Raw genomic sequence first — 27,307 nt, 5'->3', positions numbered from 1 at the left:
ACATTTTTCGTGAGGAAAATACATCTGAGTTAAACCAAAGATATCAGCAAACGCTCCAGTCATATTAGATGACCACTGAGCGCCACTTCAATGCGGACACTTAAAAGAAGACCTATGACACTCGATCGAACCCATATTGGAATTCAGCGTGCGAAGCTGCTTGGTCACTTTTCTGCGAGTGATGAAAAGGCGCGTTAAATCAGTAAAGCAGAAGCTGGTACAAGCCGGCGGATCGCTGCAGATAGGTCGGGTAGTGTGCCTTGCGCGCTTCCAAGGTGCCGGTGGCCCGTTGCCGTGCTCTCAGCTGCACCACTTCAACTTAGGCAGCTCATGCACTCTTCTCTCGTCCATGATGTCGACATTCGAAACAGAAAATCGTGTAGAAAAATCTTTCTCCAATCCACCCCCCTCCTCCTCCTCCCACCTTAAGATAACAAGATGACGCTTGAGGGAGACGACGCGTGCACAGCCCTGAAATCAATAGATTGGTTATGGATATCGCATTATTCAGACCCTATTATAATATTGTTTCGCATATGTGTCCAACACGAACGAATGACATAGCGAAGGCGATTGGGTGGTTGACAGTGGATATAATAGCCCGATTAAAATGCATTCAACATCACGACAAAACAATAAACACAGAATTGATTCATCGAGAACTATTAGCCTGATATTAAGAGACGATTAGGTGAACGCGAAAATGGAGAGAGCGGACAGCTTCGATACATGGATGGTGAGCTGTAACTTTAACGCAGGATATTGAAATGCACCCCACGCACATAATCTAACAACACACAAACCGCACTGGTGTAGCCTAACTAGTGGCGAGCCCGACAGAGTCCGCGCGCATTCAGGGACTAGAGTGTCTAATGCCCCCCCAAAAAGGAAACACGCCACAGCGGTACTTACCTTCAGCGCTTCAATATCCAAAGATGCTGATCGGTCCATATAGAAAGATGAAGTCTATGCAAAGTTGTGAAATCTAGACCTGTAGTTCCCGTGCGAAACTCAGCCCAGTCCTCCAACCCGCCGCAGATTTCCTAAATCTCATTCCCACTGATCACGACTCCTCGGGTTTGTAACAGAGCGATTAGATATCAGTTTATCCGTTGACAATTCTGAACAGTAACGGCAGGGTGACGGGTGAGCAGCCCGGGGACGATGCTCTGTCTTCTGAATTCTTCCAAAAGATGGCTAATTCCAGCAGTCAGAGTCTGTGTTGTCTCTGGCACGTAGCGAGAGCCTGACACAATTGGTGCAACCCCTGTAAGTCAGTTCCTTGAACATCCTCATGCGGCAAATCTGAAGAAACTGTTCGATTCCAAGAGAGTAGTGCGCGAAAATAAAGCGGCACCTGCTGTAATGGTGTGAGCCGCTATATCAGGACAAGGGGATCTGGCTCTGCTCCTCTGGATCAAACCAAAAAACAAACACCTTGCATGCACACCTCCAAGCACAAACTAGTCCGGGCCGAATCCTTGCGCTGTGCCAGCATATGAGGTGCACCGCATCTGAATTCAGCAGCCGTGTAGGTTCGGGGCCAGAGGGGGGGAGCGAGAGGGGAGCTCTTCCTCTCTCGTGTAGCAGGGTGCTGGAAGTGAGCTGAGAGCGAACGGTAGACTCCCTCTCTCTCTCTCTCCCTCTCTCTATCTATCTGGCGGCGCAGTGACTTTGACTTCGGCACCAGGTGACTATCCTCTCGGACCTGGGACTTTCGAATTGAGAATTATGATTCATCACTCAAATTCAAAAGTCATGAACTAATGAGGATTGTCCATATCATTGTCTAATCTACACCCAATTAGTCCGCAGCGCTCTTTAAAGTTTAATACACCTTGTAGCCTTTAGCATAGGCCTAAATGGATACACATTATTTTCCCTAATTAGGCTAGGCTATTGAAAGTCAGTGTCAGTGTGTCACGAATTGTGTTGCAACTCATATGGTCATCTGGCCATGGAGGTTTGTAATTTTAGACAAGATCTTTATTCAAAAACTTGCATAGGCCTACCTAAACTAAAGTCATAGGCTATTTGCAAATTTCTGTGCAAGTCGAAATTATTGTGAAGAAAACAAAACTTTATCCTACTAATGTTTTTAAAGTTCTAATACGAACATGTCTGGGACGAAAGATTTTACTACCTGCTGCCAAGAATGGTGGAGGGACAGCGTGACAGTTAACAGTCGGCCTCCTTGGCTGCCTGATAACACATAGCCTACACACACAAACGCATACACACACACACGCGCGAGCGCGCGAGGACTTTGCTTGCATGCTTCTCTCTCTATCCCTCTCTCTCTCTCTCTCTCTCTCTCTCTCTCTCTCTCACACACACACACACACACACACATACACCAGGAGGGGATAAAGGACCCTTCGCTCTCACACAGATTTCACTAGCCTATTACGCAGACTGAAAAGAAATGTATTCTAAATAAAGAAATGTATTCTATTGTAACTCTCCTGTTGTTTTCGCGGTCAAATGTGACTGACAATTCTTTTCTCTCAAAAATATTGTTCACTTATTCTGACTACCATGAAGCTCCTTGACGTTGTTACAGGGCATCTGGACACACAAAACACATTTTGATAATTTTTATAACAATTTGAGTGCTTTATTTAACTTTAGAACACCCATGTATTTCCGGTAAAAAATGACCGGGCATTAGAAGTGAATGGGTAAGAAAATGGTCAGTGTATAACATTGGGTCCAGGCACAAATGTATTGATCAGATGGACTGTATGTACCTGTATATGTGCTCCTGTACATTAAAACACACACACAAACACACCCTCACTCCCCCCCTTTGCTTATATGCCAGTCCACTGGAACCTTTTCCAATAGAATCTTCTCCTTTCTGACTTGCATGAGCTCAGATCAGTAAGGCCTGCAGGCCATAAACAGCAAATGGAAGTACAAAACTGGTTATATCCAATAGAACACAAGTTGATGTCAAGGTCTATTACAACATTAGATGATCATATGTGTGCTACTATGGATTTATAACAAGTTATAATGCAGCGGCCATTTTTGACCTGGAACACAAAACTAGTAAACATAAAACGAACACAACAGGATGGTTAAGCATGAATTTTGGCTTAACAATGCTGAAAAACATTGTATGAGAAAAGTAAGACTGCAATCACCTTTACAATCATCATTACTGTAACATCATCATTATCTCTACTATCTCTCTTGGTGTGTGTGGTGTGTGGCTACCAAAGGAACATGTTCCTGTTTCAAAATAATGTATTTTCATTTTCTCACAAGGAATAAAACAGCTCTCAGAGATCATCTGTTCATTTCTCCTGAAGGCCCATTTGGAGAAATAAGACAAATAGACTGTCACTGAGAAGAAAAAGTGTTGAGATCTTAAGGTGAATTTAGATTGGACAAGCTCAGCTCAGCTCAGCCTCTTGCCTGCACTGCACTCCAGATCTCAAAATATATGCACAATTGCCCTTCTTTGTCCAAACAATGATTGAATTAATAATAATAATAATAATAATAATAATAATAATAATAGCCTAATAATAATATGGAAATGCTATACCCAAGTTAACCTATTCTAGACGAAAGATATGACTGGTCTGTTCAAATAGGCCTAGTCTAGCTACACTGCAAGGTTTGAAAAAGGGGGCTGGGGGGTGGCTATAGTAGGCTATGGGATGTTTGCACCCGGTTGATACTTTGGATGAGAGTTTTATTGTTGCATAAATTCTATTTGAAGGAGACCTGACATGTGGATGGCTCTTCAAGAACAAACATGCACGTTGCAGCGTCTGATTAGTGCTCACATAGCCTATTAAATCTACATTTGACAGAGCAAATGACAACAGTGTGCATTCACAGGGAACAAAACTTGCCTGCTCATCATATGAGATTTATCCTATTAATAAGATGAAAGGCTTGCTATTTTAAAATACCGTGAACCTATGTTTTATATCTTTATTAAACTTATGGGGCGGGGGGACATAATTGAGAATTGTCATTCTGTAGGCTACGCAGATGGCCCTCCATCGGCCGTAGTTGGTGCTGCAGTGGAAAATGCGGTCTATAAACTTAATCTTATTCAGTGTAAATTATCTTTAGTATTCTGTAATCTTTAGCCTAAAAACTGGCTGACAATTTCATTGGTCTATTACTGTAATTAATACGCGGTTGCATTTATTTCCTGGTTGTGTCTGTTGAAAAATCCTAAAGTATTTATTTACCACCTCTGGTTAAAACTACAATTCCTAAGAGCCATTGTCTACACGTCTTCTGATTGGCGACGGCAGTAACCAATCACAGTTGCTGAGGGTGAATTGGTACTACAGCATCTTCCAACATGGCAGCCACGGCAAGTGGATCCTCTTTCAACCTGCCGGTAGCATCTTTGTTGCTGGTCCTGCTGCTATGTCTGCAGTCGGGAGGCGGTCAAAAGAAGAAAGAGGTACATGCAGTCGTATGACACGTCTGAAATAAGATGCATTTTTAAAGATTAACTATGCTGAAAGAGAGTACCGACGGCAGTGTCACCTCGATATGAACCTGCCTGCCTGCATGATGATGATGCTAAAGAGACGCTACTGTTGATAACAGCAAACCTTTATTTTTGTGTCCATGTGGTTTATAAAAAAAATGGTAACGATATAAGATCAAGGACCGGTTGGTGTTAGAAGAACATACAGTAATCTATGTTTATTCCTCCCGAAATTACCTTGTAGCATTAGCAAAGCAGACATAAATAGCCAAGTAGCACCTAGGCTAGTTTACACTCATGACGCCACATACAAAGATACGGGCCTATCATTTCGCGGTAAATGTCTCCTGTTTTGTGTTTTTCATGTCTACATTTCAAATCTAACGTAATTTATTTCCACAAGTAATTCATTCGATTTATTTGTATTACATTGCGCTATACAAACAGGATTCGTGAATACCTGACATATTATGTACCCGAAATATGACAGGCTTACAGTAGCCCACTAGCTTCCAGAGAGAAATATTATGGCTCTTGTGTTGGCCCCTATTATATCAAAGCTAGTTAATAATATGACAGCCTGTGTCCTGAAAAATGTTCTAGGTGTTCTCCAGTTCTAGGTAAGTCTAACGGAGGTGTATTGGTGCCAATGTCTGGAACTAGTTAGCACTAACTAATTAGTAGATTTCTACAATTCAATAGACCCTTTTGTGTCACTATTGAAAAATCTGCTGCACACATGGGGACATTTTAATTATAGAATTTTAATGAATTCTCAAAACATCACCTCAACACCTTAAATTCAGAAGGTAAACTGACCGTGGGCAGACTCATTTTTCACAGTCATGGTAAATCAAGACTTTAGATTTTTCTATTCTCTTTCAGAAATGTAGAGGTAGTTACACACACGCACACGCGAACACACACCTCTGTCCATTTACTTTCCTATGTGTATCCGCCTCTGTGCTTTGTGTGATAACTCTGTGCAAAATGTGGTCTTTACGTGACCTATGCAACCAACTCAATGTATAATCTTATTTAGCTGAAATCTGGCAAAGCGGTGAAGCAGCATTTTGTATTCCATTTCCTGCCGACATGCTTACAGTATATATCAAGCCCTCCATGTCCCACACTCCTCACCCCTCCCAACATGTTTATGTGGTGACCCCAAGGCGCTGAGAGGTGCAGTATTTCCGGCTACAGTTTCCAAGCCATTTCATATATTTTTGAGCCCCTCTTGGCTGCTTTTCCTAGAGCATTTGGCATGGAGGGCATTGAGGGAGGGGGTTAGAGGAAGGATGAGGTGTTGTAGAGGACCAGAGGGAGAGGAAAAATGTCCTGCTGAAGTATATTTATGCCCATCCGATGATTCCCATTCATCACCTGAACTAAATATTATTTCCCCCCCATGCCTGACTAATCGAAGTGGAATGGAAAAGGACAGCCTAAGCAGTTTTAAGCTCTGATGCGGAACTGTGATTCCAGGTGCGGTTGAGGCATGGCCCATCCCGTTGTTTGCTCTCCGTGTCAACTTTAGTGGTAAGATGACTTGAAGGCAGAAAGATGTGATGGGACTGAAAGAAAGTGACCCCAAAGTCAGGTCAAGTGGAAAACTGATTGAGCTGTATAATCAGTAGGCATATGGGAATATGTATATTTTTCTGTCAATGTAAACAGTTCCTATTATCAGACTTAGGAACTCAGACATGTTAATATTAATATTGTGATGTTGCTTTTAAGTGTAATTTGACTTCAGTCAGTTGATTTCAAGTAATACATTTCTACATTTGACTTGGCTTGGCTTCACTAGAGGCACCAGATATTACCAGAGCAGTCCACAACCTTGTAGAACTCCTGCGACCAGCGGGACAGTGCTCTGGAAGTTCATAGGAGTCTAAACAGCTAATGGAGGATTACGTTGTATTTTACTACATTTTTATAATTTATTTTATGGATTTGTCTTTTACCACATGACAGATGCTTAGACCTTTTGTAAATACCTTTTGTATGGTTAATACAAACCATAGTCGACAGCATTTTAGTCAGATAGGCTAACTGGCATTTCTTTACTAGCATGCGGTCCAAGAGCCACTGCCGTTAATAAAAAGTATTTTCAAACACTGTATCATATCAGCAAGGTGTGTCAGTTCTCGGTTGGATTGAAAAGCTGTTGCAGCTCAAGCGTTTAGTTCAGGTCAGAGGGAATGCCCACGTGGCCGGCCTTCAGCGTTTTCCTGCCCTGCCTCTGGTCTGATGAGTGTCGTATGGCTCCCAGCGCCTTGCTGTGCCTGAGCAGCGGTGGGGGAGGTATGGCTGAAGAGATGCACTGCTAGGGCAGGGCCACACTCGGATGACTGTGGTGGTCTTGTGTAACACGCTTGTTTCGTGAAGATCTGCTCATGCTGAGACATGAGAGGGGTCCCTGCCGTGTATTTGATGAAAGACGTTTCTACCGTTGCTACGCTCAAAGCCACCCAACGATGCACACCAGCAGCAGCTGCCACACACACACACACACACACACACACACACACACACACACACACACACACACACACATATCTGCCACACGTATATGCAAATAGGAGCATGATGTTACGATAGCCCCCTTCTCAAGCTTTCTCACCCTGTTTCTCTCTCTACCCCTCACTTATGAAGCAAGTATATTATGGGATGGGAAGCATATGATAGGAATATACATGGATCCAGTGTTTCCCACAGAATTGGATTAAATTTGTGGAGGTAGCTGACTTGGACAACGGGGGGTGGGGGGGTGGGGGGTATATGGAAGGGTATTAAGATCGTCTTGGTAGTGTATAGGTCTAATTGAGTGCCTCACATAAGACGTTTGTGAGTAACACAGTTAAAAGGCTGCTGATGTATGGATGCAATTCATACATAACGTTTTCTACATAGTTAAAATAAAGGTTGTACTTCTCCTTGGGACAAGCACTTTTGAATTTTGGAAAACACTTTTCCATTTACATCGGGATTTTGTAAACATTCAGTCAATAAAATGAGCCCGTCAACGAAACAAGCATCTGTAAGTAGGCGACGCATGCTAAATTCGACATCCAAACAGTATTGTAACGTTAGCTTTGAGATACTGCTTGATTGCATAACTTAACCTAGTTTAGTCTCTTCAATGTAGCCTACTATGTTGTGATAAGACCTTAGCAGAGTTAACTTCAATGCAGCAGTTTTGAACAAATTTGCGCAGCATGGTCACGATGCTAAGCGGATTTAATAGCAATTTAGCCAGACGTCTTCTATGCAATGCTTCTATGTGGCAACAACAATCCTTTAACAATCGTGAATATTTTGTTAAATGCACATGCAGAGGAGGGGCAGCAGGCTACCAGAGAGAGCGGGGCGGGGTAAGGAAAGGCTGCGTGCGTAAAAAGCGCAGTTCAATGGCAATGCAAGGATTTGATCTTATATTTAATTTAATTTAAATTAAATTAAACATAGAATATTAATATGTGGCGGCCGATTTTGATTTAATGGCGCACCACCGTAGATTAGTCAATGTATGGGAAACACTGGAATATACATGGATGTTTTACAAATGACGCATCTATCACAGCAAGGCTCCTGATTATAAATGTAGATCCACAAATGAAACTGGTTCCCCACACAAGGAAGGCACTAACTGTGGGTGGTGCTGACGGTGGTAGTGGGTGGGTCGGTGGGCGGATGGGCAAGGTGGCGTGTGTCCTGCGGGTTTGTTTGGTGCAGGCGTGTAATTGTGCAAATGCAGCGTTGTGATTCTGCCCACACGAACCCCCTTCTCCCCTCCTCCTGCACCTTTCCACTGTAACCTCCTTTCACCAATTAAGATGATGGACTCATGGACCATGGAAATGCTGGGCTTGAATTGAGAGATTGAAGACTTCATTTGATTTCTCAGTGGAGGTGTGTGTGTGTGTGTGTGTGTGTGTGTGTGTGTGTGTGTGTGTGTGTGTGTGAGAGAAAGTGAGAGAGAGGGAAAAACAGAACAAGGCTGCCTGAAATATGTATGACAGGCACCCACACCCCTCCCCACTGCCATCCCAACTCTGTTCAGATCTTGGAGTCTTGGCTAAGTCTGTTCGATGTTTAAGGCTCAGATAGAGCCCTATGCTAGGTTTGAAAAATGATTTGTATTGTGTTCAAGAAGCATTGCAAAAACGATTTTCTGTGCCATCCAGCCAGCCAGGGCCCCCGGCTTTCGAGGGATGTTGTGATATATCAACATTAGACCGAAAAGCAGTTGCACTGCGATTGCTTATAGGAGAATGATTCTGAATATTGAACAGCCAGGATGTCCCCTCCACATCGTGCCCAAGTGAACCCACACACAGACATACAGTACACACAGACATACAAACACACACGCACACACAGACATACAGTGCATACACATGGGTAGATGACATGGGTAGATGACATAAGGGTGAAACACACGCACTCACACAGACATGACACACACAGACACACACACATGCACACAGACATACACACACATGCACACAAACACACATACGCAGACATACACGCACATACTTTAGCCAAATATACAGATCTCGAATATTAGATTAATTTGTTTGGACCTGGTGGGATGGAGGTGATTTATGAAAAAGAGAAGATTTGCTTGGTTTTGTTTTATTCCATTAACTGTGGTATGTCGTGAATAATTGATCAGGACTGCATGTCAGGAAGCCGACCTCTTGACGGATGCTTTGTGCTGCGGAGTCATTTTCTCTCTGCTGCCCCCCCCCCACACCCTCATATATTTTGACAGTTTTACAAATAATCACATCCGTGGTTATTCTAGAGTCTGGGATGCCAGGCAATGAATGGGTCGTCCTCTGTGAAGTGTGTCGGCCATCTTGTCTGGCATCCATTTGCAACAGCAGAGACAAGGAAAGCACTTCCACAAATAGCCTCTCGATAACAGAGGGAAGACCCAGCACAAATGGCTTCAAGTGACAATTCCTGTAAGTGTTGGAGTCCAACATCCAGTTAACAAACCTACTTTACTGCCATCCTCTCAATTGGACCTAGCACCACTCTCGATAATTGTCTTTTTTTGACATTTTGGCAAGGTGAAGTACTTTACAGGATTATATATTTTAGGCCATGTTTTACACAGACAGTTGTAGTCCTAGCTGTATACACAAATTCCTGTTCCAGTTGTTCCAACTGTTTGCACTATTGTGTCTCCTTTCGAGAATGTCTTAGGCCTATGCTTCCTAGGTTTATGTCCATTTGGTGCTATGCTTGCATGTTAAATGCATTGGTAAATACTCTTTGCCAGGAAAAAATGGCACATTTTCTACATTGATGTGCCATAAAGCCACACCGATTTGCTAAATCACTATGGCTAATCTGTAGCAGTTATTCCGTATCATGAGCATCCGGCATGTTCTCAAAGACGCCTCGGGAGGTGTGGGCTGATCCTTTCCTCTTCCACCCTGTCAACACCACACACCCCATGCCCCCAAACATTAGCAAACCCACCCTGATCAGACCATGCCACCGCCACCCACTGAGGCAACATATTCGAGCGGCGTTATCAGGGCCTGTCAAAAGAGCGTAATCTCCTCCTCAGCAGGGGGATGATCCAGTCCCTCACCCCTGGACGCGAGAGAGAGAGTGAGGTAGGGAGGGAGAGATGAGGAAAGTGAGAGCGATATAGAGAGATGGAGCACGAGTCATCCTGCCGTGAAGGATGAAACATGACGTCTTATCAGCTGTCTACCAGCCTCTGAAAACCGCCACTCTCCCCGACAGTGGGCATTAAAGTGAATATGACGAGGAAAAAAATTCATTAGGAAAGAATGAAGGGCCCTTGCTCCTCTACATTTCACAGTCCAGCGGACTGAGCCACGGAGGGTTGAGTGGGAGTACTGCGAGTCCAGTTCCTCTGGCTGCCAGAGATTTGCAGCACAGTTATTTATGTGCCCTCTTTTTTCACACTAGTATTATCATTTCTTTGTTTTCCTAGTGAAGTTTTTTTTTCTAGAGAACTCTATTATTGGACCCAGTCGTGTAGGCGAAAGAGTGTGGGAGGAACGGAAAGCAGCTTTTCCTTGCGTTCCGTGTTGGCCTCACACACACTGACGTGGTCATTGTTGCGCTGGTGAGTGCGAGCAAAAGCAAGATTCGATATAAGCGTTGTGGTCGTCCTTGCGCTTGTCACACATCGGAGTGACGTGGTCCCGGCTTCAGCCCAGACCTGGCTGGAGACAGAGAGAGAGAGTATGTGAGAGTGAAAGACAGAGGAGGGAGCCATGTTTTCCTACTGATTGCCTTTTGACTTGCTGGAGACAGCCGCCAGCCTGTTGAGAGTGACAAGCTCTCTGCTTGGCTCACAAAGCTGTATGTAAATACGGCAGGATGACTTGTACTCTGGCATAAAGGACACTGTTAAGAGAAGACTCAGGTAATCTTGAAGCACTTATGGCTGATAAATGGACAACCTTTTTGACGTGAAAGGATTTGGAGGAGGCTGAATGGGCACAAAAGTGACTGTAAAATACACTTCTCTTATCTTTCCCCTGCTTTCATTGCAATGACCTTGCGCTTCTGGTAGACTAAATAACTAAATGTGACCGGCTGTTAGTAACGTCTTCCGATGTGCAGTTAACGATCAAGCATGTCTCTTCCTTTTTTCTTGAAACATTACAATGGCAGAGGTGCCGTGAATAGTCAATGCCATTAAACACACCCATTTATCCCTTGGATCTAATGCCTCTCTCCGCTCATCACAAATGAGAGTTGCCATATTCATTTTTCAAGCACCCTCTAATTGACAGGAAAATTAGATTCCTGTCCTGTTCTTTTGCTGAAGAGTTCAGAGGAGAAAAATACAAGAGAACTTGCATAAAACAATCAGAGGGCGAAAAAAAAATGCCCTAACACGAAATTGAGTTGCTTTGTGTTTAATACACAGAGGCCCTGACCAAATCACGACACTAAATTATGCTCACTAATTGCCAATGATAAACCTGGACTCCATCGGACTTTCTTGGCCCATCCCTTTCGCTGAAGGCCGAGCCGTTTCTTTTATGCAGTCCCCTGCAGAGTTGTTTATCAGTTAATGTGGCTGAAGCCTCCACAAATCACACCGAAGAAAATAATGTGGCTCTTGAGAACTGCAGAGCTCTCATTTATGGGACCCACCATCCCTAGTGCCCAAGCAAGCAAATCAGTGAGATTTTTCTCCGAAAAAAAAAAAAAAAAAAAAAGAGGAGTTGCCTCTCTTGTGCGGGAGTTGTGAAGCATTTGCAGCTAGGGTAACACCGATGTTCTCTTGGTCCTAATGGCCCTCTCACTCATCTCAAGTGCGCCCCCAGTGCACCCCCACCCAACCCCTTCTAGTCCATAGTGGGTCTCACCGTGAGCCTGCTGCCTCAGCAGGATGGAGCGCTCTGTCGGCTGAGAGCACGACGGGTGCCAGCAGTGCCCTGTTTTTATTGAGCTAAACCGGAGTTTGATTTTGTTATAAACGTAGCATAATAAAAGGACGGATGGCTACGCGTTTTTATTGCTGTGCGGGGCAATAATGAAGACAGCACTTCCACATTCTGGCCTCCACCAACGCTCGGCCTCATGCTTCAAAAAAATAAAGAAATAGAAAATGCCAGCAATATGCTTCCGCTGCAGAAGTTGGCCTTGGGAAATGAGGCCTCTGGTAGATCCCAGACGGCATTCCCGCTTCAATTCCCACCTCCAGGCGCTGGGAATGGGAGCTGGCAGTGACACCACCGGCATCACTGCTGCTCCATGTTTACCGCTAATTATGCTGGAGGAGACTGAAAGAGAGAGGGGTAGAAAGCCTTGGAGAGCGGGTGTCTCGAGACGTGGCAGTATTTCCATTTTTGCCTTGGGAGGCCTAGGGGACACAGCAAGGAGTCACGATGGGGAAAGAGGGCGGGAATCTGGGGAATGATAGCTTCATCGCCATGACAGCAGGAAGCTGCAAATTCATCAAGATAATTGGAGCATAAAGTTGCCTTTCTTTGTCTATTTCTATCTCTTTTTTTCCTCCCTTTTTCGCCTCACAGACTATAAGGAAACTTTTATCACAGCCGTTGTAATTAAAGATAAGGGTCTAAATAATAAAATAAGCTGGAGTTAAGCTAATTTCTTACACACTCACTCACACACACACATGCATGCACAGTCAAGTCAAGCCCTGTGATGGAGACTTAGCGAGGGCCAGTCATTTTTCTCCCTCTAACAGCCGTGAAATGCAAAACCTTATTTCAGAATGAGTTGCTGCCCCGTAAGTCACTCCAACATTTAATGAATCTAATAAGGAAAAATAATGATTTTTGAGGGGGTGAGGATGGCAGTCAATATGCGGGTTATGCAAGTCTCCCCCCTCTGCTAGGACCCCTTACCTTTCTTTTACTTCCTTGATTAATGAATCCACAACATATGGCAGAAACCTCATTACCAACAGTAAATAATGACCACGTCATCAGCAGAGGCAAGTGAAAGTGGAAGATGAGGGTGATATCCTGTATATCAGACACATACAAAATGACCTTCAGCCAGCAAGTTTTGGTATCCCATGTAATTATCGTATCCCTATATGGAGCAGATCTGTGCTCTGTTGTGTGCAGGCTGTTCTGCGGATCATGGGCCTGTACTACGAAGCGGGGTTTCTGGCTTATCTGGGTAACTTCGAGAGTAACTTGATCACGTGTGGCGTAACTTCCCGATTAACCCGTACTCACTTAAAGGTGGATAGGTTTTAACCGAGGTATGCTGCCATGGCAATTTACGCTGCATCTCAAACCTGCTCCGACCAGGTTATGTTCTTGGTTAACCCGAGGTTTCCGTTAACCACACCCTTTATAAGTACCACCCCTCCACTAACAATTTCTCCCGAGACATGTCGGCGTACCTGGATGATCCATACGACATTGGAGCGCAAATCGTGAGGGACTCTTCGCAGGGCGAGAGGTTTTAGAGACCGCCAGAAAATATATATAGCCTACCCGGACGATATTCTCTATGAAGATATAGATTGTCAGCCGAGGGAATTCGTTATCTTTGTCAGATGATCTAGGAAGACGTCTCATAGCAATGCCCGTACGTGGACATTCATGTATTCAATCGGTGATACAAGAATACTGTACGTCCTAAAATAAATCGGACATAGCCTACAGTAGGCCTAATAAATAAAAATCACCATTTTAACAAACTTGTTGAATTGAATGTCATATTACTGTACCCTGCACAAAAAGGCAACACATTTCCACAGCACCAGAATCCGACCGAATGCCTCCCTCAACCCCCTCCATAATCGGCCTTCCACTATTTGCGATGGCCAACTCCTCTGCTACTGTAAAACACTCTGGTGCCTTTCCTCCTACTGTAGTGTTCGAAGACACCTGTTTCTTGTTAGCTGTAAAACAGAGGCCAAGTGAAGGCTATAAGCTAGGCCTACATGTTTTCATAATTAAGAAATATTAATGCAAGCTATAACTATATAAACCTACTATTCTGAATAATGTTTTTGTGTTTCATTTTCACCTGCTGCCATGTGCGTTTGGCAATGGTGTTGCATCTGAAATGTTCACAGGATTAGGCATACACTAAATCAGTCAATGGGGGCTACTTAAACATTCAATTATCCTTATTACTGTAATCTATATGCCCACTTCTGAATTGGGTTGCATCTGTAGGCCTTTCTATGACCTCAAATTAGGCTATTTAATTATTTCAACTCATTTCAGACATTCCGTAAGCTACTAATCCTCCGTGAACACATATTTGAAGAACATGTGGGAATAAAACTTTACTTTTAGGCATTTAGGCTACCCGATCTGTAATACGCTGCCAACAGCCTTGCTTTGCTCACTGCCGACGATTTGATTTTTTTGTCGAGAGCTGTTTTAATTCCTCATAACTTGTCATAATAATTGTGCATTCCTCATCCGTAAAATAAGGTGATCGCGTCATCATTGAAAGTGGTGACTTGCGCTGCAACCCGCCTTTTATGTGAATGTGAGCGCACAGGTTAACCCCGCTCAACAAATCAACTTCATAATCAGCTGTCAGAGTACCGATTAACACCACTTAAGATAACCAGGTTTTGTCAACCCTGGTTTAACAAAGTAACCCTGGGTTACATCTGGGTAGGTTAAGCTCCCTTCGTAGTACAGGCCCCAGGTGGTTTAGGCTCTGAACACCGTGTGCTTTTTGCTCTCAGAGAGGCAGCCTTGTGCAAGCGAAGAAATCACGTGAAGTGATGAAATAATATATGTTTTATTTTTCCTGATGAGGACATATTGAATGTTGTCTAGTTACTGACGAATCACGATACTGTCACAATATGTTGCCCATGGTGACCGTGTTGTTGTGATGAAGCGATTCTGTGATGGTCATCTGCAATACATCACAATATTTGTGTAATGAAATTGAAAAAAGGCCCCCCAAAAAGCTTAATAAAAAGCAGGATTTATGTATGTAGTCAATACATTGTATTGTCAGTTATTTAACATCTAAGATGAAGCGATATACAAAAAAAGTGCATTGTGTCAATGGAAACAAGAGTGGGTAGAATAATTAATGTGATTTTATCTGCCTTGAGTAATGCCATCACTACCAGAAAGATTGCTTTACACTCTGTGGATATAGCCTTCTGTTCTTTCCACTGTATCAGTGGCAGGTTACTTGGGTTGTTTGTGTTGTTGCTAGAGGCTGGTGTGCAGCAGTGCCAGTTGTCAGGAAGGTGAGAGAATGATTATGCCTTCAGCAGTGAAGCCTTGAGAGGGCAGAGGTCATCCCTATACAATAGAGAGAGAGAGAGATATAGAGAGAGATATAGAGAGAGAGAGAGAGAGAGAGAGAGAGAGAGAGAGAGAGAGAGAGAGAGAGAGAGAGAGAGAGAGAGATATAGACAGAAGCAGGGAGGAGAGAGAGAGAGAGAGAGAGAGAGAGAGAGAGAGAGAGAGAGAGAGAGAAGAAGAACAGCGTCACAGTAGTTGGCACCTCTCACTTGATGGGAAAAGGCCTTTTAATTCTGCTTGTGATCATTTATGGCACTGCCAAGTCCTTCATGGTTCTCAAAGGATCTTGGTTTAAATTGTTTTGGTGCAGGCAAACAGTTTAATATTACACAGACGAATGCAAAAAGACTGCATGTTTCATGTTGCCTTGATTACGGTCACTTATGGAAGATTAGCTTATCTTGGACCATGTGAAGTCTTTTATGGATGTAAGACAGATTCTAATCTTTACTAGACTTTGCTCATCAGTCCAAAGCTAAACTTGCCAGACAGCTGTGTCACCCACCTGATTATAAACATTGGCTTTGATGGTCTTTCCATGGTACTGAGTAGACTGTGCTAGTGCTATCTCTGCGAGTTCTGTTTTGGTGATGAAGGGACCAGCTGCTTCTCTCTTCCAGAGCTAATGTCATTATCATGCATTAACGCTGGATTGAAAGATGACCCCACTATTGAATCTTGAAGTAGGCTCATATTTAGATGGAGCTTTGCATATGGTTTCCTTCAGGTACAGCTGTGAGCTGACATGAGAGAGGAAATCAATACCCTGAGAGGCATCTCACCTGCTCTCTCCCCAGCTGTAACAGACACGACTGATGGGAGATCTCTTAAACCACACAGACATGCCGGCTCATTTCTGATTCAAATGGGAGGCATACAGTACACCAAACTGAAGTTTGGAGCGCAAAGAGAAGATTGGAGTTCCAATGTGTGAGTTTTTTTTTTTCTAGGCTAGAAGCTAATGTGCTCAAAGGTAATGGGCTGTTGAATTGGAATGTAGATTAAACCTTCATGAACCTCACATTTCTGTAGGCATTCATTTAATGTTTTTCACACTCTGAAGATACTTCTGTACAAGACTTGGGCCAAGGCCCAGGCAAGATTGCCAACCTTGATGGAAAATTTCCAAGCACCTACAAGAAACAATAAAATTGAAATAAAAATATCTGCAGTGTAATTCAGCATTAATCTTTGTTAGGAGTCTCTTGCCCAGACACGGTAAGCAAAAGAGGTTTCAGTTTCTGCATTGAGCGGTGAGGTGGAAGAAAAGCCCGGTTAGCGAGATGGCAATGCTTGTGACTGAGCTGGACATGGGAAGAAAAGCTGCCAGTTGAGACAGGAAACAGAAGGCAGACAGCTGAGATCAGGTCCAGCTTTTGGTTGACCTGCACACTCAGTTTATGCTCGGCTCCTCTCAGCTCAGTTCAGCTTACCCAACCGTGGAACAGAAGGGCCACACTACACCGCTTGAGCTACGATGACAGCCCTAAGAGTGTTATGCCCCCCCCCCCTCCCTCCCTCTCCCTCTTTTTTGGTGTCTTGGACTAGAGTCTCATTTTCTCAACAAGAATCACTTCAGGAGATGTTAAGCTGCCAGTGCTGAGAAGATTGATTGAGTGGCTGCAAGGCACTTTTTTCAAGTGGAGTGGAACAAGAGAGTATGGAGACAGAGTGAAACACTGGCGTGGAAGAGTAAAGGGATATAGAAGAGGAGTAGGTTGGACGGGAGACTGCTGAACAGTCCCAGCAGAATTGCCTCCTAGTTTTGCAGACTTGCACAAACCTTGGATGCAAAATAAATAATACATTCCAAACCCAGCCTTGCGCAGACAGCAGTCATTGATTGCACATCAATACTCCTCATTAAACGCTCACTCAAAACATACAGACACAAGTAGAGTTCATGGAAACCATTGAAAGTCACAAAATAGGTTCATAGACACACTCATGCACGTGTGCACGTGCTCCAATGACTTGTGGGTAGTCACAAAGGGCATGACAACCATTGCAAAGTGATGCAATGCAGCAAGCATACATGCTTTATGGAGGAGCAGGGGTATTGTGGGTATTTTATCTTAAGAACCACTGCTTCCTATACATTTTGCCTCTTTCATCCTGAGTACTGTATTGTGAAGAGATGGGCAGTTCGATGGAAAGGGGACGCAGGTTATCTAGGCAACTGGAATGCTTTGATTGTTTCTTTTACCTTTTACCTCTTCCATTCTCAACGGGGCATGTGCTATGCACTATAGGTCATAGATTTCCTTGTGTGTGCACATTTGGTATTTAGGTTAGATTTAGGTATTTACTTGTTTTTTGGACTATATTTTGGACTATATTTCTCTACTCTTGCTCTTGCATCAAGTCATCCCTGGTGGCTTTGTGCCCCCATTGTGTGCCCATTCATCTCTGCCTGATTTCCAAATCCCCCTTGCTCAATGGGGGACTTTTAAGTCCATTTCTAGGCCCTTTGACCAAGCCATTTTCTATCATAGAGCTCCCTTGTTATGGCCCCGAAGTTGGTAAAAAAAATAATGACAGAAAAGATGGAGAAAAGAATGTATGTTTCATAACTGCCAGTAAAGCTGGCCTTGTGCCTTCTGTCAAAAGTGCTTTGCTGTCTTTCCTGGGTTTTCCCTGAAGACTCAGGGAAAGAGATCATCCTGACTTGCCCAAATAACTGACAATGAGAGCAGAGATTAAAGCTGGAACTCTCTTTCCTCCTTGTGTTTTTATACATACTATTCACCCCTTATTCATTTAACTTTTTTTGTTTGTTGAACCCTTGAATGTCTTAATCACACATCTGTACTCAAATAATTGTCTGCTATCTCTTCATAATATACTACATTGACAGTTATTCAGAGGAGTAAAAAACTGCAATCTTAGTGGATATGCCACATGGTTATTAAATGAGTTTGATAACTTTTCAGCATCTCCTATCCTTCCAAGGGCAAAAAGGCTGTTGTGCATACTTCATGCTCACTGCACACTTGTTTGTATGTCTGTGTGTCTCTGTAATTCGATTAGAATTATAAAGCATGCTATGCCCAGCACGTTCACACTGAAATATGTTCATAATAAGGGAACATGGGTACAATGTGCTGCAGTTGCCATTTAAGTAATGCAAATGTGAGAGAAGATTAATGCAAGCAGGCTGGTTCCCATGTGACGACAGAATGTCCACAGATTTCTCAGCACTGCATGGGTCCCCTGAGCAAACCGCAGGAAGGAGAGGGAGAGGGGGGGGGATCGGGACTGGGTCTGGGTGTGGAGAAAGCAGTAATAGCAAATGTGATCTGTGGTTTGACGTACTCAGTGTCAGATATACATTTACAGTGACAGTCAGCCTAAGTCGATGGTAGAATCCTCTTCAGTGATGACTTGTGGTTTTGCACAGTACTGCTTATCACAGTAATCCACCCCATCCTGATCTGACGGAATCTGTCTCCACGAAACCTTCTGTGAGCCACATGGTTCAGCTCGTAATATTGCCACATGCCTTCTAAATATGGCATGTCCCAATCCTAGCTGACACTGTCTGTTGAAAGGCTTTGTGGGTAATGTAGTCCGCCGATGTGGGGAGGAGTAAGATTACCTCTGCGAGCCTGTTCTCCACCACATTGTTTGGACCTTATCAGACTTTCACACTCAGACTTAGAGGTTCTTATTGGAGGACTCACCATGTGAACAATTGGACATCCTGTAATCCTTTTTCCATGGAAGGGCCCAAGTCCTGCCATGGCAGTGTGTGCACTGAGGGGGAAGTTCTTCTGGACTACTCCCACTCTTTAGGTGTTCAATTCAGGTTGAAGGCATTGTTCCTGGGCTGTTACATTCAGCCCAGTGTTGCATACACACACTCACACGAGTTCACACAGTCTCTTTCTGGCCGACTAGTGCAGTGATATCCACCACCGATCATTCTCTTTTGTGACACTCGGAGCATGGCATCTCCAGAACCCCTGAAGCCACTGCTTGGAGTCCTGACTGAGGGACTACCAAGAGTCAGATGTTGGGGCTCTGAGCAGGACTGTGTCTTTACCTCTTTGCCTCTTGATTTGATCAAGGACTACACTCTTGTTTGATCTTACTGCTGTCATCGCTGTTCCAAAATTCATTAACCACTGCTTATTGCAGTTGTGGTGTAATGGTAAATATGACTAGCGTGATGAAAACATAAATGTAACAGGAATGAGAATTGGGCCAGGTACGAAAGATGGTTGGATTTTGTGAAGGACATTGTGACCAATAACATGGAGAAAGGAAATCCAGAAAGTAAGCAAGAGTAATGAACAAAGGAGTTTGAAGACTATGACCATGTAGATTACAAGAGGCCTTGAAGGGTGAGATGTTGTACCCCTCTCAAGGTCAAGTCCACGACTCAAGCTCTACTAAAAAATGACAGCATCACCGAACGCTGATGCCTCAATTGAAAACAGTTTGAGAAATAACAGCAGATAGACCTCAATCCTAAATCCGAGGCAGAGTACCCTCCCCCCATAAATTGATGCAGTCCCTGTCTATTTTTAAGTCTCTAATCTGGAGAAAATGTAATTTTGCATTTCTGCCATCTTCATGTTCTGGAGCCACTTAGTGTGAGTTGCTCCTGCTGCTTTCTGTTTAATGGGGAGTTGTCCGTTTGCCTCAGAGCGCGCTCGGAGTCATTTTTGCGGAGGTGAGGTGCATCTAAAGTGTGCTCTCTGTCCATATGTTTCCTGAATGACGATCAGCTCCATCTCCATGTCCTTTATGTTTCCTTTATGACTTTCAGGTGTTTGGCTTGACGGTGGGATATCATAAAGGACAGGCTAGATCAGGGATGTCAAAGTCAAATACATTAGAGGGCCAAAAAAACAAATTTGCTACAAGCCAAGGGCCGGACTGGTTCAATGTTTATTAAAACATATTAAAATGACTGCACGTAACCTATTGAACCAAGACGTGTACTGTATTTTATTTAATGATTAAATGAATAATGACTGTGACTGAAGGGCGGGCAAAATTTGCACAAATGTACGATTTTTCCCATCCTCACCGACCTTGTCATAAAACTTGTTTAAATGATCATATGATGCCTCCTTGCTGCTTTGTCGTCTACATCAGCCTTTCTCAAACTTCTTTGACCTGAGGCCCAGTCAAGGCATACTTTGGGGTCATAGGGCCCACCTACATGAACCCACCCCCTCCTCCCACCCCCCATTAAATTATCATAATGATATCAATTATTATTATTTTTATACTATATTGCTATACATGCACTTCAAAACAGTCAATGTTTAAAGTGCTAAGATTGTTCACAAAAGTTTGTGAAAACATGCACATCAGAGTACTGCTTTACTAATGTAAAATATAATTAGGCCTACAATAGTTTTTGCATTGTTGCATGATGCTTGCATGAGAAATACTTCTCAAAACAACAGCATTTATATGGGTGCCGTTGTTTTGGGATGTTTCCCTCATGCAAGCATCATACACTGATAGAATATTTATATGTTATTTAATTACATTTAATTTGAATGCCTGAATGTAAGGATTCAGGAGACACAATACCAGCTTGTGTGAATGGTAAATGGCGGATCAGATCATGCGTAAATCACTGATCTGGAGATCTTTAACTATCTTTAACTAAGACTAATTAATAGCTTTTGGCTGACTTTAATACTTAATGGCAAACAGTGTTTTATATAGTTTGTGCTCTGTTTTTTATGGAAGTTGCATAAATCCACGTCGTTCTATTAAATGTCGTTTCATAATTAGCCTTCCAATAGGTTGAAGCTTAGCTTTGCTACCAACGCACACACGACGCATTGAATAAACGCTCATACCAATCTAACTTAATTCTTTGCCTCTATGTTTGATGACACCAAATTAACAAGTATTTCCTACTAATTGCAGAAATGTTTGTTTTCTTTTTCTGTCCGCGGCTCCTTGACCAATTGCGCAGCAAATTATCAGACGATGGCCCGGGAATAATTTCACTCTGCAGACCATTTTCCACATTGCGGACCGCGGCCCATAGTTTGACAAATGGTGACCTGCATGCTGCCATATTAAGGCCTTTTTACGGTGTGTTTTAGCCGGGTTTTCGCGTGGAAGGCTCTGTAGAAATCTGGCACCCTATTCAACGAAGTTAAACTGAAAGAGCGTGCCGTTCAGACACCAGAATAAACGAGTTCACAGTAACGTTCATCAGGCAGTAGTAGCCTAATACAGTACGTTCAGTTCACGTCGCTCAAAATACATATGAACGAGTGACTTTCGTTCAATGAACGCGTTCAGGCACAACACTGGGGAGGGGGGTAGCTGAAAGTTGACATCTGCCCTGACTGAATACTGATGAATAATGAAGCCGAGGCCCACTTGCGGCGCCACAGTGAGTGAGAGTGTGTGTGTGTGTTACTGTAGCTGGATGCTGCCAAACCAGCTCAAATTTTACATTGTTCTGTTCCATAATTTTCACTATAGGTTGGTTAGGGTGGCACAATCAACACTCACTGTACTGTAGACCATAGGTTTGTCAGAGAGGCACCTTGGCCACATCATTTGTGCCCTAGTCTCTGGCAAACCCCATTGGTGAATCACTCAAACTCGTTTCAAAAACAGCAGCACAGTGACACGATGGTGTTTCTTCAGCGGAAGAGGAGGGGGGGGGTGTGCTTTGTCTCTTTTAGTGGGGGCTCATCAGGGAACAACCTGTCCACAGCATCCGTCACGTACCCTGAGTAAACCACCTGGTGGAAATGATTGTGTGGGCCGGAGGAGGAGTGTGGAGGTAGGAGGGAGGGGGACATGAGGATCAATCAAAGAGAGAGGTAAGCTTAATGCCCGGACATAGCAACACATCCGTTGACTTTGTGCCGTCTTTTTTAGGCATCTAACACCTTGGTGGACTGTTTGTCCCCAAATGTCCTCAGTGGTGTAGACCTTTGGCCCATAGCTACTTTTTTTGCTTTATTTTGAGAGATGCTTTTCCTGGTTCCCCTTCACTGAAAATTGAAAGGTGTTTTTTTTTTTTTTATTATTATTATTATTTTTTTTTACGAGAGACGGTGTGAGAAAACAAGACGGGAGAGACGAGAGGAAACTGGTGGGGGGGGTGGTGTCAGGTGCGGAGGGGATTGGGGGGGGTGGGGGAAGAAAACATCTATGTTTGGTTCTTGTTTGTAGCTTCTCAAGCGCTTCCTTGCGCGCTTGGCTGGCTTCTCACACCGCTCCCGGAGCATCATTAACAGCCGTTTGATTGGCAGGCAAACTGACAGCCTTGCTGTCTGGAGGTGGTGGGTGAAAACCTATTCTTTTTTTCCCCCAACGCAAGACTGACAACCTCACAAAGGAGATGAGGGACTAATAGCTGGGGCATACCAGCGGGAGCACAGAAGGGACCAGTGTTCCGACGGTGGAATGTGTGGGTTCAAGAATGTCGCTGGTACAACAACACCATGTATGAATACCTTTAGATACAGCTGCCTTTTGTGGTGCTACTCTGTAGCATGAGGTTCAGCCTTCCTCCCATATTTGCCTGCACTCATTGTTAGCATGTCCTGTTAATGGCTACGGAAGCACTGGCATATAGTATAAGTAAGAATGGGAATCTTTGCATTCCCTGTCAAACCTAAGTGGCAGCCGCTCCATATAGCAGCACGTATGGAGCGCCTAATTGATCTACTGGCCACGAGAAGAAAATGCATTGGAGCCCGTCTGCTGTCAACCACTGAAGCAGTCAGCCATTGCAGATAGAAATGATAACAATGTTTCATTTTGTGGCTTTTGACAGAAGAGTTGGTCCGTAGTGCAGACACAAGTCTGACATACACAAGGAGCTAAATAATTCAACATGGCGGAGCTGACTGTGTGTAGCCCAAAAATGAAAATCCACTGCTAGCACTGACTCCTCATGCAGGCTGTATGGGGTGGTTGGGTGCAGGAGAAATGAAATATATAAAAGGGTGATGAGAGCTGATGACGGCAGACTGCTGCTGCTGAAGAGAGAGAGAGAGAGAGAGAGAGAGAGAGAGAGAGAGGACAAACAGGAGCTCGAGGGCACAGGAAGAAGAGAGCATCCCAGGTAATCTGCAGCTGCCTGAGACACTTTAATTGAAGGTGCCAGAGACGGGCGGTGATGCCGGTGCCCATGTGGGGTTTGAAGCAGAGGCCTGACACACGTCCGCCCTCTGTCCCTCTCTCTCTCTCCTTCTCTCTCCCCCCTTCCCACACCACATCTCCGTCTCTCCACGTGACCCACAGACACGAGCATAGAGAGGGACACTGTATCCATTTGCCCTGTTTCTCCCACTTCTCCTGACTTGCTGATCACTGAAGCACACACACACACACACACACACACACACACACACACACACACACACACACACACACACGACCCGTCTCTTCAAACAGGATTGCACCACCTTTTCATGTCCTTCATGCCACTGGCACAACATGCTCACCCCTCACACACGTCCCCCAACTCCACATCTACATCTCTTTACTCCTTTACACCGTGTGGACACACACACACACACACACACACACACACACACACACACACACACACACACACACACACACACACACACACACACCATTATTAATACTGCTGCTTCAGAGATGTAGCATGGTGTGGTAAGGGGACATGCACTGTGTGCACTGTGGAGGAAGCAGATGGTAGAGACTGATGTGTATGAGAAATGTGGAGATGCTCCAGCTCCAGCTCCAGCTGGGGAGGTTTTCCAGTCTCCACCTCAGCGCCCCCATGCCACTAGGAGGGCTGTTTAACAGCAAGACCTTTGATACCGTATCTTGTGAGCCTGGCGCGGCTCCTCATCTGGAAAATGAAATGCAGATCGAGCTTTGATTGGTCAGCAGGAAGCACTGGTCATTGTGGCCCGGTGTTGTGTTCTACCCTTGGTGTCCATTAAAGTCCCTTTTTGATCGGATGTTAGAACTCCATGCTGTTAGATGTTACACACGTGTTGTCATTCATGGTGATGAAAGAAAATCTGGATTAGAAATCAGGAGGCATTTGCAAGGTGTCTGATTGCATGTTTAGTGCATCAAAAGGCTGCACCATTTGGTGTCATGTATTTAGTCTCTTAAGTTCTTGGTAATAGTCCACATTGGTGCTACCTGCCAGAGGTCATAGACCCGCAGTTGCAACATTTGATGTATTGACCCACTATTTATGTCCGCTAGGGATGGGTGATATAGACTTAAACTATCAGTATGTCATGGTATTTTTGGCGACAATGATAAATGAATATATGAAGATGGCAATATTCACCACTGTTAGCTTACTGTCTTGAGAGCTGTTCAAACACTTGAGACTAGTAAAACTTGATCCTGACCATGAATATTCCTCCTCACCTACATTTTGACCTCTGCAGTCAACATTTTTATCATGGGGAGGAATTCCACTGATATATCAATGTCTATACAATATGGCACCCCCCTAATGCCAGCAGCTTCCGGCACAGTAGTGCTTTTCCTCTGCATGGCTAGCCCTAACAGTCACAAATTCGGCCCTGTAATAAAAGGTGTTGTTTTAGGCTTCATTGAGCGGCACAATACGGCCATTTATGTTGGTTAAAGCCCAAGGCTGGCTGCAGTGGAGCTGGAAGGCAGTGTGGCGTCACAGAGAGGCTTATGTAAGTAAACACAGTGAGCAAAGAGTGTCAAGACCACTGTGCTTTCTGATCAGTTTATATTCGTGGCAAGTAATGGGGAGAACATGAGCCGCTACCTTTACCTTTTCATGCCCCCAGACACAATGAGCACACAAGCATGTTTTTTTTTTTCTCCTCTTCTCTCGCTCTGACCCTTTTTTGTCTATATGAGGGCCCAGCTGGTTTCTCTTGGCAATAGTGTGCACACTCCCGTAGACACACACTCCCGTAGACACACACAAGATTCGACTTTCCAGGGCAGGTCTCCACGTGTCTCTTTGAGTTTTGACAGTTCTGTTCCTCTGTTCCAGGGTAAATGAGGTCAGAACTGAGTGCTAGCTTTTAGGCTAATATTGAAATGGATACCATTGTGCGGTATTTTTCATCTTGTGGGTGTCTCATTTTCGCAAGGGTACATCTGGCAAGGTCTTAGTTCGTTTTGTTTTTTTTTTTGTCACCAGGCAGTAATTCAATTTCAGGACCATATGTTACCTTTAAGCTACCCCAGCGAAGGGTCTGATGTGCTATCGTCTGCTAAAAAGTCTAGCTCTCTTCCCTACGGCAGTCCTTCCATGTTTACTGGTTTCCCCGCGTGCTTCCAACAGTCTGTGTGTTGACCTTTATGTTGAGCAGCTTTGCATTTAATCAACAGAAAAACCCTCAAACGGAACGGGAGTCGTCACAGCTGTTAAATGTCCACAATTACTGCTTAGGAGCACATTTAAACCCAATTGTAAACCATTTATCAAAGACCCCCATTAATCACATGCTGCCACAGAGTCACAAGGGCTTTTTGGGTTGTTTGTGTTTCTTGTTATGAAACTAACATAAATATATATATATATATTTTTGTAATTGCACTGTTTTGTATAAATTTGTCCTTGTGTACTTTTGAAAATCCTCTCTAAAACTTTGGACCCTTCTCTTCCTTCCTCCTTGTGTGTCTGTGTGTTCCCCTGCTCCATCATCTCTCCCCAACCCCTGCTCCTCTGGCCCTCCCTTGCTCCCGTCCCGGAGCACAGAATATGTTGGCGGAGAAAGTTGATCAGATGATGGAGTGGAGCTCTCGTCGCTCCGTTATCCGCATGAACGGAGACAAGTTCCGCCGCTTCGTGAAGGCGCCACCCCGGAACTACTCTGTCATCGTAATGTTCACCGCACTGCAGCCCCAGAGGCAGTGCTCTGTGTGCAGGTAACACAACACCACACCATCCCCCTGCTTAACCCTGTGCCCAGGCAACAGCCAAAAACAACCAGCCCTTCTAAAAAATCTAAAAAATCTTGAGTGTCAAAACACATCAACACTAACATCCTCTCTGCTACATCAATCATCTCGATAATCCAATGAAGCAATATGCTCTGCGTTCCCTTCTCTCTGTAGCTCTCAAACATCCTCGGGTACCCCTCTCCATTCTCCTTCTCTCAAAACATTTTTACAAGAGGGAAAGGTACTGTAAGTCAGCCCAAAGCCTAGTCATGCCCGAATGAAACATACCTAGTACGGAAGAGCGAAAAGCAACAACATTATAGCATGGAAACCTTAAAGGCACTTGAATGTTGGTGGCAGCTGCTTTCAGGAGCTTGCTTTCAGCCTAGTAATTTGCCATTTCACCTCAGCTGTAACCCCTCCATAGTTCTTCAGTTGCATGTAAACACCGGTCCCAGATCCCCATCTCCCACGCTGTTCCCCCTCTTGCCTGGAGGCAGTGCATCTCCAGGAGGCTGAGCGGATCCCACACCCCCCCGTGAGCCTGAGCTGATGCCTCTCGACAGAGATAAAAAGCTCCCGGGTCTCTGGAGACCATAGCAACACAGTTTCTTACTACCAAGACAATACACCCATGGCACTTTCAGCTGGCAGATGTTCCACAGCAAAAAATAGTCACCCACGAGACTGCAACAGGCAATACGGCGAGGGTGAGACAAACTTCTCGGAGCAGAGCCATGAACTCTGTGTTCTCCCGCGCAAGAGTTCGATGGCCTCTAAAACCAGCTCCTTAAAAAAAGATCCATTGGGCCACTGACCATGCATGTGCATATTTTTTTTGTGGACCTAACCTTTAAGCTGAGGTGGATCTTCGCACAGCCTGGTGTACGCCAGACTTGGTCAGGTGCTCAGGTGTTCAGTCCCGCTGAGGTGTAATAAAGCAGACTGGAGTCAGCTCTCCGGGGGAGGATTTGAGTATCAACCCAATCTCTCAGGACCTCTCTGTCTCCCTCTCTGCTCTGCCCTAAGTAGTTCCGGCCCCAAAGTCATTTAAAGAAAGGGCAAAGTGTTGAAGGGCCTACTGAATGGGTGCGGCGTGTTCAGCATGGCGATATCCCGTGACCCACCAAGAGAATGGCACTTAAGGAGGCCTCGTTTAGTCCACTCGGCCTTGGCT

The 27,307-nt window shown here is 44.4% G+C and overlaps 2 protein-coding genes across 2 annotated transcripts in view; one reads left to right on the top strand and one right to left on the bottom strand.

Annotated features, from left to right (window-relative positions):
- LOC125304293 (zeta-sarcoglycan) overlaps window positions 1–1,579 on the bottom strand; it is a 235,675-nt gene extending 234,096 nt beyond the window's left edge. The window contains exon 1 of the mRNA XM_048258428.1: window positions 913–1,579. Coding sequence (XP_048114385.1) covers window positions 913–951 — 39 coding nt within the window. The 5' untranslated portion in view covers window positions 952–1,579. The remainder of the gene's footprint in view (window positions 1–912) is intronic.
- Window positions 1,580–4,315: 2,736 nt separating this feature from the next.
- tusc3 (tumor suppressor candidate 3) overlaps window positions 4,316–27,307 on the top strand; it is a 64,229-nt gene continuing 41,237 nt past the window's right edge. The window contains exons 1-2 of the mRNA XM_048254957.1: window positions 4,316–4,438; window positions 25,946–26,115. Coding sequence (XP_048110914.1) covers window positions 4,334–4,438; window positions 25,946–26,115 — 275 coding nt within the window. The 5' untranslated portion in view covers window positions 4,316–4,333. The remainder of the gene's footprint in view (window positions 4,439–25,945; window positions 26,116–27,307) is intronic.

Source organism: Alosa alosa, chromosome 1 (genome assembly GCF_017589495.1).
Source record: "Alosa alosa isolate M-15738 ecotype Scorff River chromosome 1, AALO_Geno_1.1, whole genome shotgun sequence".
Classification (NCBI taxonomy): domain Eukaryota; kingdom Metazoa; phylum Chordata; class Actinopteri; order Clupeiformes; family Clupeidae; genus Alosa; species Alosa alosa.
The sequence above is the reverse complement of the archived record's forward strand: the minus strand, read 5'-3'. Positions and strand labels throughout refer to the sequence as shown.